This window comes from Epinephelus lanceolatus, chromosome 1, assembly GCF_041903045.1.
Source record: "Epinephelus lanceolatus isolate andai-2023 chromosome 1, ASM4190304v1, whole genome shotgun sequence".
Classification (NCBI taxonomy): Eukaryota; Metazoa; Chordata; class Actinopteri; order Perciformes; family Serranidae; genus Epinephelus; species Epinephelus lanceolatus.
The window spans coordinates 28275934-28293208 of record NC_135734.1 but is presented as its reverse complement, the minus strand read 5'-3'; the positions used below and the strand labels follow the sequence as shown (position 1 = coordinate 28293208).

At 40.1% G+C, this 17275-nt stretch overlaps 1 protein-coding gene across 3 annotated transcripts; it reads left to right on the top strand.

Moving 5' to 3' along the window:
• The first annotated feature begins 4273 nt into the window (after positions 1-4273).
• il17rc (interleukin 17 receptor C) lies at positions 4274-17228 on the top strand. 3 transcript variants are annotated; one of them, XM_033627244.2, is made up of 16 exons: positions 4274-4439; positions 4797-4874; positions 4998-5057; positions 5372-5612; positions 9268-9371; positions 9473-9587; positions 9673-9714; positions 9820-9935; positions 12417-12473; positions 12560-12620; positions 12723-12940; positions 13215-13268; positions 13359-13410; positions 13517-13612; positions 15228-15251; positions 15341-17228. In XM_033627244.2, the coding sequence occupies exons 2-16, from the start codon at positions 4842-4844 to the stop codon at positions 16027-16029; spliced, it is 1962 nt and encodes a 653-aa protein (XP_033483135.2). In that variant the 5' UTR covers positions 4274-4439; positions 4797-4841; the 3' UTR covers positions 16030-17228. The 3 variants fall into 3 exon arrangements, with proteins under 3 accessions (XP_033483135.2, XP_033483132.2, XP_033483130.2); XM_033627241.2 differs by having other exon boundaries at positions 4729-4874; XM_033627239.2 differs by having other exon boundaries at positions 4275-4439; positions 4729-5057.
• The last annotated feature ends 47 nt before the right edge of the window (positions 17229-17275 follow it).

Sequence of the window (17275 nt, the reverse complement as noted above, 5' to 3'; positions counted from 1 at the left end):
CACACTCAATCCTGTAGTACAGGCATGTCCAAAGTCCAGTGCCTGCTGACCGAATTTAAATGGCCCATGGTTTGTCTTTCACAATATACTATATGTGGGGCACCACACATCATTAGTTAGGCCTAATCAAACAAGATGACTTTGCATTTTTTTCATTTACCCTAGGATGGCAGGACTGTCATACAGTTTGTAGACATGTACTATGTAGGATCTATAAGCAAGCAAAAGTAATGTGTTTTCATAAACAGATGGTAAAGAAGCAAACTAATGGTTAGCTAACAGCAGACATGCTACCATTTTCTTTTTTTAAAAACCCATATGATGCAAGAAGGAGCTGGGCCTGAGGTATTTTCACATTATCTAATTTGGCCAACATTCAAAAGAGTTTGGACACCCCTGCTGTAGTCAAACCTTACGGTTATAAGTTATTAGCGGAGGCTACTATCTGTTGCAAACACATGGCTTATACAGAATTTACACTTACAGCTACAGCCTTTGAGCACAGCCTGAAGGACAATATCAACGTCTGTAGATATCTTCTATCACACTGAATTTACACCACATGATTGCAACAATATTTTGTTGGCCCAGTGGCCACAATATTAACTCGTTAGCCTACAACGTGTAGCTCCATGGCATACACAAGCACACTCTGCTCCAACTCCACCAATACAGTTCTATGTAGAGAAGGTCAATATATATTTATTCATTCATTCATTTTCCATAGCTATTTATCCTGTTAGGAGTCACGGAGGGGGGCTGGAGCCTGTCCTTGCCAATATTGGGTGAGAGGCAAGGTACACCCTTAAGTATTTCTGTTTAAAAACTAGCATGATGTTTGATTTTCTTCATATTGCCCAGCCCTATATCTATGATTCACATATTACCATCAATCACACACACACACACACACACAATATAATTACTATGACAGAACTGCTCAACCAGTAAGTTATTTCAATCTTCTATGGATTTACTCAGCGTTTAAGGCGTATACAGGATATAAACAAACAGGCAGAGCTTATTAGATGCTTTCAAGTCTTTAAAGCATTGAGAGGACAGATGTGACAGGACAGACAGAGAGCAAACAGCTCTTTTTACACCACTTGAATGGTTAGCAAAAAAGTAGCCTATGACTGAAATATAGAGGTAAGATGTAACGTTAACAGATAAATTGTGTGGCTGCTAAAACTGGTATCCTACCCGCAGACGCTGTGGTTCTCTGCTTCAGTGTCATGCTGATGCTCAGGTCCTCTTGGAAGCTGCTGGTCCGGTTCAAGTCGAGGTGGGACAGCTGAACTAATGGCTGTTGCCTGGTAACGGCTACTGTCCTCCTCTTAGCTAGCAACACTAGCATGGTCCTAGCTACGTTCTTCACTCGCGAGCCGACTCTTAAAAACAGTCGGGATAGTTTGTATATTTTTCCGAAGAACAATGTCTCTGCTGTCCTTTTCTTTTCAAGCATTTTGTTTTTGATGCTCCACTGTGCCACCTTTTAATCCATATTTGTTTACTTATAACAAACTTTCCCACCGTTTCCGCCTTCTGAGTTCCCACGGTCACTTGACTCATCGCCGTCATCATGACACACACAGCCAGCGGACCAATCATAATATTTTTTATTTTATATTTAAATATCTTTTCCTTTTTTGTTAATAAAGTAATTCTGCATCCACTGATTCGTATTTTAACAAAAATTAATTTAAACTGAGTTTAAAAGAAGAAGAAGAAGAAGAAGCAGTAGACAGGGTGAGGCCACAGTTGGTGAGGATTTGGGAGCCCCTTGAGGTTTGAGGCCCCAGGGCACTGCCCCACAGGGTCCGTGAATAATAGGCCTGCATAATCAATCAAATTATTGAAATTGTAATAAAGCCAAGTGCACTATCCAAATCCCAGGAGCTGCAATTGTTTTGATGAAGGTAAAATGTGTCACAACATGTTATTATAAATGGGCTACAGAGATGCCCCGGCCTACAAATCATATTCCAGATGTAAGGGAACATACTTGTTATACCGACCCCATCATTATTTATGTATTTTTTCAACAACACAGAAATTCAAAGTTTACCATTCCCATTAAAATCATGACTCATATTGCAACAGAGATTTTTATTTATTTATTTATTTATTTATTTATTTTACATATTGTGCAGTCCTAGTGGATAATACGTGCTTGCTTCCTAAATTTCCTCCCTTTTTGTTATTTTTTAATTCATCTGAGGTATCATATGCAAACTGCAAAACAGAGTTCTCTTTATGTCAGGGGTTGCAGTCTAGGGTGTACAGCCTGAACAGGAGGGGGCCCTAGAGCACCGCCCTAAAATGGTCCAGTGATCAAATTGCAACTTTTTTTCGTATATCGTGCAGTCCTAGTGGATAATCCGTGCTTGCCTTCAAAATTATTTGATTCCCTACCAATATGAAGTCTTACTGTTGCTTTTAATTTACCGTTTTGGTGGTGTCGTGCACAAACTGTAAATCACAGTTCGCTTCAGGTCAGGGGTTGCTGTCCAGGGTGTACAGCATGAACAGGAGGGGGCTGATCACACAGCCCTGTGGGGCTCCGGTGTTCAACACGGAGGGCATATTACCACCAATCCAAACTGGTTGAAGTCTGTTTGCAAGGGAATCCAATATCCAGTGTAGGCCACTCAAGCCCAGAGTGCTAAGTTGGCCAATCAATTTCATGTGGGAGAGTGTTTTGAATGCTGAGCTGAAATACAAAAATCAAAATTCTGTTTTTATTTTCAAGATGTGAGGGCTGAGTGGAGGCCAGTGGAGATGGCGTCCTTTGTGGATCTTTTTTTACTGAGGGTCCAGGCTGGTTGGGATGTTGTTGCAGGTGTGCTGGAAAACAAGTTTCTCAAAGTACTTCATCAGAATGGGGCTGAGAACCACAGGACAGTACTTGCTTGGACTAGACGCTGTAGACCTCTGTAGGTACAGGGTTGTCTTTTAAGTATGTGAGAACACTCTCCTGTGACAGTGATGTGTTAAAAAATTTCCCTAATGACAACAAATAGCTGGTTGGCACATGTTCTTGCTACACATCCAGGAATGTCAGCCCCAGTAGATGCACAGCTGCATAGCTGTGGGAAGATTTGGCTTTTCAAACCCTTTGCTGGCAATGTGACAATATTAGAAACATGACAATAAAAATAAAAAGTCTTGCATTCAGTACTTTATGAAAATAAAATATAACTTCTTCAACTTTATTTATGTCCCCAGGGGGCAATTGATTTCGCAGCAAAGACTAAAACAAATGGATACAGTACATATATAGACATAAATAGCACATTCCCAAAAAACAGTGAGCACTAGATCAAAAAGCAAGAACAATAAATAGAAACATGAGAGTATAAATACACTGAATATAAAGTGCGACATGTAACTCTTCCACAGCTAGGTAGGGGCTAGTTACCTCCCCTCTGGCCTGAATTAAGGATAGACATGGCTGAAGGAATAAACGAGTGCTTGTACCTGTTTGTCTTAACAGGAGGGAACCTGAAGAATATTAGATATATAAGAATACTGGTGTTTACTCTGATGCATTGAACGAACACTATGTAGCAGTGCTGGTTCAAATACATGGTGCCAGTTCTGCTTCACTTATTGTTTAATTAAAGGTAGTTTACCAAAGGCAAAAGAGCATGTCTCAATATAACTACTAACTACAGTGATCAGTTAAATGTGTGCTGAAATGTTTCGGTCTGAAATATTGCATTGTAAATGTATAATCATGTCGATTTACAAAGTACACAATGGGCAATTGTTGTTTTTCACTCTGGTTCTGAATATATTTCTAGAGAATGATAATCTGACAAGGGGACTGTATGTAGTTCAACATTATGTGGTCAAACCAGTCGAGCTGCTGCTGTGTGAGCTGTGTGTCATTGTCCTCTCCCACTGAACCGCAGTACAAAGGTATGTGGAGTCTTCTGAGCCAAGGTGATAAACTTGTTTATCAAGGCACAGTTTACCAAGAACTGCGAAAGGAGGGATCTTTGCCAAACACACGTAACAAGGCAAAGAACAAACAAGCTGTAAAGTCTTAACTGTGTTTAACATGCAGCTCTCTGCAAAAAAAAGCTGCTTTAACCCAGTTTTTAAGGTGGAGCCTGATTAAGAGAATAGTTGTGGACTTTGACCCATCTAAGTTATGCTGGTTACACTGTAATGAGGAGCTCAGAGCAGGAAGTGTAAGAGTTATATGCAGTTTGACGTGGTGAGGGACTGTGCTGAGACTAAATCAGAGGTAGACAAACAGAAAGAGGGACAGAGTGGGAGGGAGGGACAGAGGGAGGTACGTCTCCTGAGTCAGGACAGTGACGTGCTGTATGATTCAACTTTCATATTACTCTAACACTTCTAGGTAACTCTGACCAGATGTACAGCTGATCTGAGGGGACATACTTGCCTACAGTGAATCATTAAACACAGTAAGTTGCCTCGATGATATTTCTATGAGTTGACAAGTGTCATGTGATATCATTTCTGTTGTTATATTCATATACTCCTGTATTATGTCGTCTCACTGTTTGCTTGTGTAATGCTTGAAGGTGTTTTAAGAGGGGGCTATCAGTCCCCAGGTATCATAAGGGATTTTATAACTTGACAAATCAAGTTAGTGATACACCAGGGTGTTTGTAATTGTTAAGTTTCAGGCACAGGAAATATAGGAGGCAGCTGTAGCTATACTTGTATTGATTTATGTCTCTTCTTCCTTAGGCCATAAGTGAAATCAGCCACAGCCACGCTCTAGCAGTTTGTCTCAGTTCACTGTCTTTCCGTGCCAGTGTTCACTTCCAGCCTATCTTCAAGTTAATCTCCAGCCTGAAGTCATGAGGAAGAAGACGGCGGACTTGTTGAACAAGGTTGTCATGTCGTTTCTGGAGAGAGATGCTTGGAGAAAAATGCTGTAGGACTCAAAGCTTCAGTTCTCAGCCAAGATGTTTGTACCTGGATGGATTATGTGGTGTGTCTTACTGACTCCACAGATGTCAGCCCGTGGTTTGGAGATTTCTGGATATGACAGCCATGAAGTCATTTGCTCACAGGTACTGTTGAGATACAGTGAAGCACACATTTCCTGTGCTGTAGCACAGTACATAGGAGTTTTGTTGACAGATAACACTTTTAATTTCCGTCTACTGCTGCACTGATGTTTAAATTTCCCTTTGCTCTGATAAAGTGTTATGTTCTCAAACATTTAATTAAGCAGACACAGGAACATGACCATATGTCAGCTTGTCACAATATAGGGCTGTTGTGTATATAGTCCTCTGAACAGCAAATATTTACCAGTAAAATGTGACTCTACACATTACACATGTCGTTCTCATTCTCCATGTCAACTTTTGCCTCCTTGTAGGGTCTGTCTGATTGCACCATGAAGGATGAGCTGCCTCTTATTGTGACAGAGAGTAATGCTGTGGATGTCCGAAACCTGACTCCATCTTTTAAGCTTTGCTGCAAGGACACGGCACCATGTACATTATGTCTGGTGATAGACGCAGAGATCACCATCAATCCGGATAAAGACATGGAGGAGGAAGGCCACTCCGGGCATGATGAAGAGGATTACAGTGAGGAGATGGAGAGGAATCCAAAAGGTATAAGCTAAGGCTACATGCAGCTCATTGTCATGTTATTACTTGTTCTTAAGGGACCATACCCGTTGTTTTGTCAGTTGAGTCCTTATTTGAGCATACTGAGTTTACAGACTCTAAACAAAAATACAGATGATACTGATATGAGAGAATTCACCATTGAGAGAACAAAAAAAGAGGAACAACTCCCAACTTAAAACGCAGCCACAAAGACACAAATACATACATACACATCCTGTCCGCTGGGACCCTTTAACCCCTCTAAGATGCTGTTAGGATGTTATTTACCCTGGCAATCATCATATTTCAAAGGCATGTCATGAGTTAAAGCCACTCTCTTTCAGTTGCGTAGAATAAGTCTGGCAGCGACAATAAAATCTGTACTGTACTCTCAGTCCAAACTCTGCTTTAATAAGGCCCTGTGGCACAAGAGATTTGTGCCCTGACAGACAAAGTTGTGGGAATCAGCAACCTTTACCATCAAAAGAGACATTGTTAATCAAAAATATATAAATACAGATTAATATACAAATGACAAATTTTTATATATATATATATATATATATATATATATATATATATATATATATATATATATATATATATATATACACATAGGTATATACGTATATGAGGCTTTTAATGAAGGTAAATCAGCCTGTTAGGTCTAAATTAGCCTGTACTAATAGTCTAAATGAGCATTTATTCATGTTTTACCACAAGGTGGCTCCTCTGCAGGGCACTATTCATGATTATTTGGTACTTTAACTTTGCAGAGCTGTCAGTGAAAGCAAATAAATCTGTCCATGCACTACTTAAGTCTCTATTTTATTCTGAGACGTTAACTTTTTGGATTTGGCATCCATAGGTAACCAGCTAGGAAGATTCAAGACTAGCCACTGCTTTCAAGGTTCGACAGAATTTCAAGGAAAAGGTGCCAAGCAGTAGATGTGTCACGCACATCTTGATTAACAATTGGAGAATATAAGAATTTCTTCAGGCCTACAACATTGATATATAAGAATTAAAATGTTAAAAAATAGCTATTACTCATTTCCATATCATTTTTTTTAGCCATAGGAAGCCCGTGAAGAGGGGCTAAAGAGCCACATGTGGCTCCGGAGCCGCAGGTGTTTAAATCCAATAATTAGCCTTCATATCACCACCTACCGTCTCCCAAAGTATACAGTACGTTCTCACATATTGCACAATGTTACACGCTGTAACACTGCATAACGTGTTCAAAAACTTACTGTGATCCAAACCTACAAATACATTACATCATCTCTCAAGCGCACACATAATGTTTTGCCATGTGCACTTAACAGCTGTACGGCAAAATACCTGTTGTAGATAACAAATTATTCTTGTATTCTAACACAGAGATGATTGTAAATGTAAAGATAATCTTATCATAGTCCATGAAATATATAAAAACCTGGTGAGTAAAATATATCAGAACCTATAGTTTATAATATGTCATACCAACACAGACATTTTCACCAAATATGAATATGTGCTTTAGTGGCTCTTACACAGGGGTGCAACGTCATGGGAGGCAAACCAGGCAAATGTTTTGGCCCCCTCAAAAAAATTTGGGAGAAGAGGCCTCTAATAGTCACTTAAATTGGGAAATTTTACAATGACAATATAAACCCCATTAAACCTCTCATACAGGTACTATACAGTGTACAGCAGCTGTCCCAAAAACCCTAAGCGGGGCCTCTTCTAGCTACCGACAGTCAGCCAGCCTCCTGTACAGCAATCTGGAAATCCATCAGTAAAAAAAAAAAACAAAAAAAACTTTTTTTTTCTTCCTTTACCTCTGGAGTTTTTCGACTAACGGAAGTGCAGGGGCCTCGGCGATCGCTCACACCCTTCACTTCCAGCGGTGCTCCCAGGGAATCGCCGTGTTGTGTTTACAAATACTTAGGGTAGAAAACCAGCAGAGTTTAGCTATATATATATATATCACATTTTTCACGTCACTATATCACCATGTAGACTAACCTGATGTTTGTAAAGTCTATAAACACAATGATTGAACAAACGTTACTATTTCTGTGTGCACGTTTTGTAATTAATAACATGGTTATCGTAGATTAGCGGGGCTAACCGTTAGCTGTTAACGTTAGCCGTTAGTGGTGTCTGTAATAACCATAAACTATATAAAAATAAGGTAATAACTCAATAAACGGTCCGTGAATAAAATATTTTTTCCAGCGGATATTTTACAATCTCTGTTACAACATGAGTGAGCTAGCAAAGCAGTTTTGTGTTGCTATGTGTGGTATTTATTCAGTTATGGGAAATCACGATGTCTAGAAAGCATCAGTGGCTGCAGCTGACAGGGACAGCTAACACTAGCAGCAAAGCTAACATCAGGACGTCATCTGTTAAAAGCCCCCCGTTGTCGGATATGATATGAAACTACTCCAGTTAGCTCAATCATGTTGTAACTAAGACATCCGCTGGAAAAAAAAAATTTTCACGTTGACGAGACGGCGTTTTGGGTGGAGCGGTCGCTATGGACGCGGAGCTTGCTGTTTCTATAGGTAAACATTTCCTTTTGGATCACCACTACTCTTACTCCAGGTTCACACTGGATGTGGAAGTGCCTGGATTTGTTAATTGTCGCGGAGCCGCCTGTCAGCAGTCATCTGTCCGTTCACAGCAGGAGCTCTGTCTCTGTCTGAATGTGTCTCTGTTTGTGTCTGTCAGTACATTTACATGCACAGTTTAGTTGAGCTAAACGTCAAAGCCCGGGGCAGAAACTGGTGAGCATGCGCAGATTACCTAGGTGGTTTATGGTGGTTGACAATACATTCAGTGTGTTTTCTTGCCACAGAATAGACCAGACACCGAAACTATTGCCACAGATTGCGAGCCAGCCTGGGCAGTCAATGCCACATCCAGTGTAAACAGCCCAGTCTGTTAACATGGGCGCCAAAAGCAAGTGTCCAGTGTGAACCCGACATTACACTGACCATCGAGGCAGCTGTTGATTTAATTTCAGTTCAGTTAAACATGAAAATCAACTTGTAAAGTCTTTAAACGTGCTTACCTGCTTATAAAAGGCAACCCATCACAGTAAACCCATCACTTTTCTTTGATATTCTGTCAAAGTAACATTACCGTCACACAGTGATTAATAGCGGAAACTATTTTGAACAACATCCAAGATTTGACAGTGAGCTGCTGTAGGGCGTGTTGTGGGATGTTGGGAGGTCATTACTGGAAGAATGAATGGTTGTGGCAAGGTTATTGTGAAATTAACAGTAGTTTGTTTTATTGTTTTTAATGGTTGCTGTACTGCTCCTATGTTAATGTTCCCTTGAAAGCACTATAATAACTTTAAAACCACAGAGGAAATAAAACAGTTTTCATCCTTGATAAGTCAAATTGGACAAATTATAAACTGATTAATGATTTTAATCTGGTGGAGTAAATGAGTCACAGTAAACCCCTATGGTGTGTCAACAGGCAGTAAAATACATGCACATATGTACAATATATGTTAAATATGCTCAGTTTACACTTAGTTAAAGTGTAAACATGCGAAATCACCAGTATGACTGTGCAAGCGTGGGTTTGAATGTGAAATTGAAGCACTGTTTCTACGTGAGTTCTGAGCCCCACCTTTTCTGTGTTGCAACAGCGTCTGTGACGGTGTGTTACAGTGCAGTGTCTAGCATGCCCATGTGCAAGAAGGTGGAGTTTACGGTTAATCACACAGCTCTCGCTCAGCCAAACCAGGCAAAGGTACTGTCACTCCCTATCCTGGAATATAAAGCCTGTACTGTCAGTAGGAGTGTAATAGCCCAGTCTTTTACACTCTCTGTGTTTGTGTGTGACTTTTACAGTTCTCCATGGTGATCACTGAGCCACCTGGGGTTTCCTACAGCAGTCATGTGATGGTTTATTCTTCTAAACCATCACATCTAAGTCGAGAAGTTGTTGTTCCCTCTCTAGATGAAGGTAAAGTTTGTTCTTTTGACTACACCTGTTACACTCTCACCTGGTGACGACAAGTAGTGACACATGTTGTGTTATCTGTCCTCAGTGTGCTCCCTGGAGCTGAAGGAACGTGTAGAGGAGTGTCGTGGTAAATAACCCCCACATAATACATGCGTTGGCTGTCTTTGTGTCGGTTTTTTCTGTGGTTGTCTTTGGGGAAATGAACCAGTTTCTTTTCTTTCCCTCCGTTCAGTGCCCAGACTCAGCAGTGTAATTAACACAGAGATGAATTGGGTGGAGCTGCAGTTTGGCAGGAATGAAAGCCTCCCCTCTGTGTGCATCCAGTATGAGCAGAATGGAAGATGTCAGGTGAGTGTTATATCAGTGTCTCATTTTGGTGGCGTTCAAAGTTTGTCATTTGAGTTTTTTGGTTTTGTGTCTGTCTGTTGTGTCTGTTTGTTTTTGCAGAGGTAAACAAAGTATTCAGATCCTTCGCTCAAGCAAAAGTAGCAAAAACAATGTGAAAAACAGTAATGTATTCAAAGTACAAAGCATATTAGCAGCACGACTATTAAAAGTAGAAGTAACCACTATGTGGAATGGTCCTTTTACATTTTATTTTATTTATTTAACCTTCATTTAACCAGGAAGTCCCACTGAGATTGAAAATCACTATTACAAGAGAGACCTGGCCATTGAGCAGCCAATCAAAGCACATTAAAAATGCAACAAATACAACATATAATACCTTTGCAAGCTACTATTCACTTTACACTGGGGAGAAATCTAGCTTGGATCACAAAAGCTAAGAAGAAAAAGTAGTTCAGCATACCTTGAAAAAAGAAAGATCAAATTGGCAATCTACATGTGATACAAAACAATAACAAAATATAATACAAAAAAGTCACATGCCAGCAAATAAAAAGCCACTCAATAGATTTTATTGCAAAAAGTGCCCTCTTGTTCACATGTCATAAATAAACCAATAAACAAATAAATAAATAAAATGCCCCACGATTTATGGGAGTGTGCAGGAATGGCAGCTTTGTTTTTCTTATACAGCATCCATCAGGAAGACACCTGCCTTCAGAATCTAAAGTCCAGGTGGGGGTGTTATAAATAGCAATAATCACTTCTGACTAACTGTGATCAGGGGAGGTTCAACAGCGGAGAAGCAATGGTAAAATAAAATTTAAAAAACACATATTTCCTTTTATGGCCCCAAATTTCCAGTATTTAATTACACACAAAAAATATTTCAAGTACTTAAGTCTCCATGCCAATATGAATGTAGCTGAACTACCAGCAAGCTACTGCAATTTGTAGTTAAACCACTAGTTTTGTTGCAAGTAGTTCCCTATGCCCCTACACAGCTTATTGTGTTATTATCACTCAAGCATTGATATATAAGCAGGATGTTGAAGCTGATGGAGGTGGAGCCAGTTATATCTGCTTTGTATCCTGTAATCTGATGATAGAAACGCTTCATGTCATGTTTTGTGTTTACACTGTTTGCAGAGAGATAGGTCGGAATGGTACTAATTATTGTGCCTGTTAAAATGTCAAAAAAGTGAAAAATATACAATTACAATTTCTAAAAGCTCAAGTCGACATATTCTAATTGTTTGTTTTGTCCAATCAGCAGTCCGGGACCCACATATATTCAGTTTACGATCATGTATAACAAAAATATAGTCTTATATATATAATTTAAAGGTTCTGTATGCAACATTCAGAACATTACTATCTGCTATGTAAAGATATAGTGGAGTAATAGCATCCTGACGGAATGAAGTCACACTAACTCTTTGTGTGCTGTAATCTGAGCTTCTCTCTTGTTGTGGGAAGCAGGTCCAGCAGCGTGTTAGTGCATGTGTGTATACCACTGGCTAGCTCATCAACGCCGCTCTGCACCACACTCATATGCCAGTTACCACTTATATCAGGAAGGCAATGTCACAACAGTCTAGTGACTACCCGGTTAACATTGTTAGCTCTGTCAGCACTGTTGCTGTTGTTTAGCACTGCTTATGGTGTTAGCACTGTTAGCTGCTCGTAGGCACAACCACCTTCACGTTGGAACAATGTGCAGACAGCTCATTACTCTGAATTTCGCATCGAGAGCCTTTAATTTTCTGTTAGAAATTCGTGAGAGTGGCAAAAATGGAAGTCAAGTAAATACAAGTAACTACAGCACTTTAGTTAGTGACTGTTCTTTACTTAGAAGGAGAGGGGGGTCGCTGAGGTGTGACTTTGTTTATTTTATTTGAATTTGTTTTACCCTCCCTGATGCCACAAATATTTTTCCTTAAGCCTCCCTGAGTGACTTGGGGAAAATACCTGACCTTCCCTCCACCATAAATTAGTTGTGAGATTTTAAAAATGGACCTTTGATGTTTAAAAGTTAAAAGTTGAAGACAAAATCCTGGAGTTGAAAAAAGCCTTGTTTTTTTTTATTTTTGTTGTGCATGCTGGTTAGTTTGTGCAAAGAATTTGTTTTTGTTTTTTTTTCTGACAGAAGTTTTTGTTCCACACAATATTCTGCACACAAAGACAGTCGGAAATTCAAAAATCAATTTTTATCGTTTCTGGCTATGATAAATGGTGTCATTTTGACAGTTTTTAAAGAAAACATGCCTTTCAAGGCCGGCAGTAGAATAAATACAAAATATAGCCATTTAAAGTTGTGTGCCCCTCCCCTAAGCCCAAAAAAGTGCTCCAGCGTGCTTAAAAAATTATTTGACATGCTTCCCCCTCATAAGTAACAAACAGTCCCTAAATGTTCCTAATTCTTCACCGCAGGTTTCTCTCTCTCACTAAAGCCATGATATGTTCAATGTTACTTTACAGAAATGGAGCAGGACAACCATCCCACTGGACTCTGTGACCCCCTGCATGTGTCTCAAGGTACCATCACTCATACATCATGATTCCTTATGTGGCTACCTTATGTTGTATCCAAACATACCTATATGACTGATATGTGTTTATAGGTGTGGGATGAGGATGACCAGAGGTCAAGGCGCTCTCTCAGCTGCCCCTTCACTAACACAGGTAATAAATCTCATGGTTAATTCTTTCAGGTCTCAGTTTGCAGGGTGAGGGGGTGGGCAGTTTATCTCTAGTGTGCTGATATTTCTTATGTGTCCATTCCAGATTTCCTCCAAAGGAACGTGTGGCAGAATGTGTCAGTGTCTGTAAGCCAGGGTCAAATGATCAACCACCACACGATGCTGCTGTGGAACCTGTCCGCCCCCTGCAGGCTGGAGGGTGAAGTGTGGCCCTGCTTCAAAGAGAGCAGCTGCCGGGAGATGAAGGGCTTTAGACAGCAGCTGGCAAATGGCACATGGAGACAAAACAGCAAGGGGTTGTGGGTAAGAAACTTTATCACTGACTCCTGGTGCCCCTCATTTTAAGCCTGTTTGTTAACTACAAAGTTTCCCTTTTATTTCCACAGTGCTTTAAGTTTAAATAAAGTCATCTTATTCCACCTTGTCTGACAGGGTCAATTATGTGTTCTGTAGCTTGCCGTTAAATCAGATGGAAATATTTATATATTATATAACTATATGGAAATATATATATAATATATTACACAGCACAAGTGTTTGATGACGGACCCAAGATTTATAATTGTGTCCTCTTCAGGAGAAAATGGGGGTGTTTGAAGACATCAACCTGCAGCTCTCACCATGTGTGATGGTAAAGTATACACAGCTGTCCTCCTGTGAGTCACATACATGCTTTGTTACTGATGTTGAATAACTCATTTATGTTTATCCAATCATGCAGGTGAAAGTAAAAGGAATGGGACATGAGCTGGGTCCGTTCTGTTTTAAGAACAGTGAGTTCTGACACAGTTTATTGTTACAGAATTTAAATATCTTACTAAAATACTGTACATCACCTGATTCTTTAATATGTGGGTTTTTGTTTTGTTGTACTTGCAGCTGACAGGCACCGCTGGAGTCTCCTGGTTGTTGGTGTCATGCTGCTGGTTTGCTTGACTGTGCTCGTAGTTTATCTCCTTCATGACTTCGTCAAGAGTGAGTTTTATTCATATTTTTTTCTATTTGCATTAAAGTTGCAGTTGGTCACTTTTTTTAAAGATAATTTTTTTTGCCATATTTGCTGAAACCATCATGATATTCAGACAGTATTACATGAAACAGATCATGTTGCTCTGCCTACTTGTATGGCTTCTAATTGCATTACTGTGCACGAAGGAAAACAACCAATCAGAGTTGAGGAAGCCTGTGATGCAGCTGTCAATCATGTCAGTCACTGCTTGTGCACTGCTGTCAAACTGAATCAAGATTCTGTTTCTGCATTGCCTATTTCTCACCTTAAATGTTTTCAGAAACTTATTTTAGTGTACTGTTTACCTGTAAAATGAGACCGTTTATGAGGGTGCGTTCTGAATCGCATGCTTTCTCCTTTTACTTTTATTAGGTGGTGTAGCTGCCCTTGAAAAATACGTACTGTTGTATGCAGTATGCACACAAACTACTGTCTCATAATGTAACGGCCTGAACTGTGAGCCTCTTGCTTTTATATCCGTTACCTTGGAGATAAAACAAACACTATTCCAGAGTTCTCGAGAGACGGAGATCAACCCGTAGAGCTCTGCTGTTGTTATTTTGCAATGTGTGTAGTTCAACTTTAAAATTATAACTGCACAGATTGCAGATTCGAACCTATTATATTTGGGACAGTGAAATTACAGCTGCAGTTCTCTGTCATTGTTATTTTTATAGTTATGTCCATTTGTTGTTTGTAATATTTATGGTTATTTTGTTCACTTAAACAATCAATATTCCTATTATTACTGTTTGACTGGTCATTAGTTACTTGAATGCGCTGTCATCCGTCATTACAACTTCTGACAGCTGTCAATCTGTCATCTATTTGAGGCTCAGTGGACGTGAGGTATTGTCCGCTGTGCAGATGATTGCGGGTCAGAATGGTCAGAAAAGCATGCTGGCTTGCAAACTGCAAAATTGGACTGGATGTAGTAGAACATCCTGGTATTTTTGGCATACTGCATTTGTCATACAATGTACTGGGACATACTAAATCTTTTTCTGGCATACTGTATAGTATGGTAGTATGGATAGTGGAATGCAGCCCACTGGCAGCTGCATCAGAGACTTTCTGTGTGCTGCGGTTGATTCTAGGAAATGCCATTATAGGCACTACTAGGAGGCAGAGGAACATCATTATTTTTTTTCTCAGATTATCTGTTTGACAAACTTCTGTCTGGATAAAGTGACAGTTGCAGCAAATGACAAAAAGTTATTGCTATAAAAGTTACCAACTACAGCTTCAAGAGTGTTCAATATGGAAGAATACAAGTACAAACATATTGTATATGAGGACGACAAAGCAGTGTCTAATTTCAGTGTCCAATTTCTCTGCTCTGGAGTTTGTAACCAACCCATGATAAAGTATGCACTTTCCGACTGAATTTTCTTCTTCCAACAAAGGCTCCGTTCATTTACCTAACAAAAAACAAATCTTGTGAACTAGCTCTGGGATTGTTCATAAAGTCTGCATATATTCTAAGAAATCAGTTATTTGATGTACTAAATAATAGATATCCCTGTAGTGTATTTCTAAGCCTTCATACATTACATTAACTTAATTTCCTAACTTTTACAGAATGTGTGGGGCGCTGCCGTTATGGTGAGTGAGTATTTTCTTGTAAATCTTCTACTGGAAGTCTCAATAGAACAACTCTCTGATGTTTATCCCCTTGTTCCTTCCCTCTAAAGTTGGCAGAGAGGGTCATGTGGTGCTGCTGAGCCCCCCTGATATGGACGATGGTGTTTCGGAGTCAGTGTGTCGACTTGGCTCCCAGCTCCGTACCCAGGGCTTCAGCGTGTCTGTGGACCAGTGGAGCAGAAAGGAGCAGTGCAATCTGGGGCCTCTACCATGGCTGCACTCACAGCTGCTGGAGCTGAACAGCCAGGGTGGCCGAGTTGTGCTCGCCTTGACCCCCAAAGCCTTGAAGAAAGTGGAGGAATGGACCCGTCTGAGCAAAGACGTTATCAAGACGAAAGGAGAAGACAAGGGTCTCCCTCAGATTTGTTCCCCTTACTCTGATGTGTTCACGGCCTCCCTGTGCCTCATTGAAGCGAACAAGCGGCTGGGCAGAGCCAATGAACGTTTCCTTCTGGTGAAATTTGACTCCCATCACATCAGTGATGAGAGTCTACCAGAGCTTTTTCAGGGGCTGCCCCTGTTCAAGTTTCCCTCTAAGACCCAGGCTCTCCTGTCTGCGCTGACAGTGGGAGGAACAGAGAGGGCATCAGGGAAAAGGACATGGACAGGGTGGAAATGGAGTGGCTCAGATGGATGGAGAGCAAGGACTAAAGAGGAACAAAGCCAGCAGAAGGACTCATGCGGTAAATATGTTGGAGATGAGAAAAACTTGGAGACAAAGCCTTTGAAGTGCCCATGAATTATTGTTGCACATTATTGCTGCTCTGCTCATATGAAGGATACGTTCATCCAAACTGTGGATGAGACTGGACATTATTAAAGGCTGGCAATGATCTATATTGTGGTTATCTCCACCAGGCAAAAGACTGGAGGAGATCGTGTGTTTGTTCGTGCATGTGTGTGCGTGTCAAACTACTGGACCAGTTAGCCTAATATGTTGTATGCACATGTACAGTATAAGTGTATGCTCAAGAACCTCTTGTGGTTGTGGTGATTAACACTTGTGAAAAAACCTGTTTATTGACTCTCTTACACCGTCACTGACTCCACACTCCTCTTAACCAGTCAGTAGGGGCTGAAAAAACAAGCTTTACCATCTTACCATCGTCCTGGCTCAAAAACTGACATCCATAGAAAAGTTTCGTCTCATTTTGGGCCTTAGCATCTGCAGATTAACCCAATATGTCATGATCCACTAAAGTTAGGCACATGACGAGATGAATTACACCCCATTTTTGTTTTCTTCACCACCATCTTGACTGTAAGGTAGCCAATAGGGATAAGTCCTCCACAGTCCCTCTGCAACCTGGGTTTGTTCTGTCTGCCACATGGCATCATACCACACCGGCAGCATGTCAGAGGCGGAGGGTTTTCCCATGAAATGATGAACAACAATACATTAGTTCATCTCTTCCAACTTTACTTCCCTGTCTGGAGTTTTCAGCCCCAAACCCGTTTATATTTACCAAATATGTTAAGTAATTTCCTAAGGATCTGCTGGACTGGACACTGTAGTCTTTAAGCAAACATTACAATACGAGTAAACATTGTATTTGTTGGGGACTATTTTTCAGCTGTGATGATATGTATTGATTGTATGTGCTTGTGAACATCTTAGGCAGCAGGATGTATTTATGGACCTCAAATATCACTGCTGTGAATGTAATGAAGTGTTTTTAATAATTTAAAAAACAATGGAGGGCTATGGCAAAGAGGAATAAGTTATATCAGGCTGTTTATTTTGGTCCTTTTATTGTATTTGTTCATTTTAAAAAATATATAAAAATACATATAATATGAAGCCTATATATGAAATATGAAAATAATTCTCCTTTAAGCTGTAAAATGTTTAACCTAAAATCACACAGACTCGTTGTATACATGTACTGTATCTGTCAGCACTTGTCTATAAATAAATGTGCTTATTTTTGTGCACAGTAGATCTCTGGTTGTGATTGGCCAGCTCTCAGTGAGGAGGGTGGATC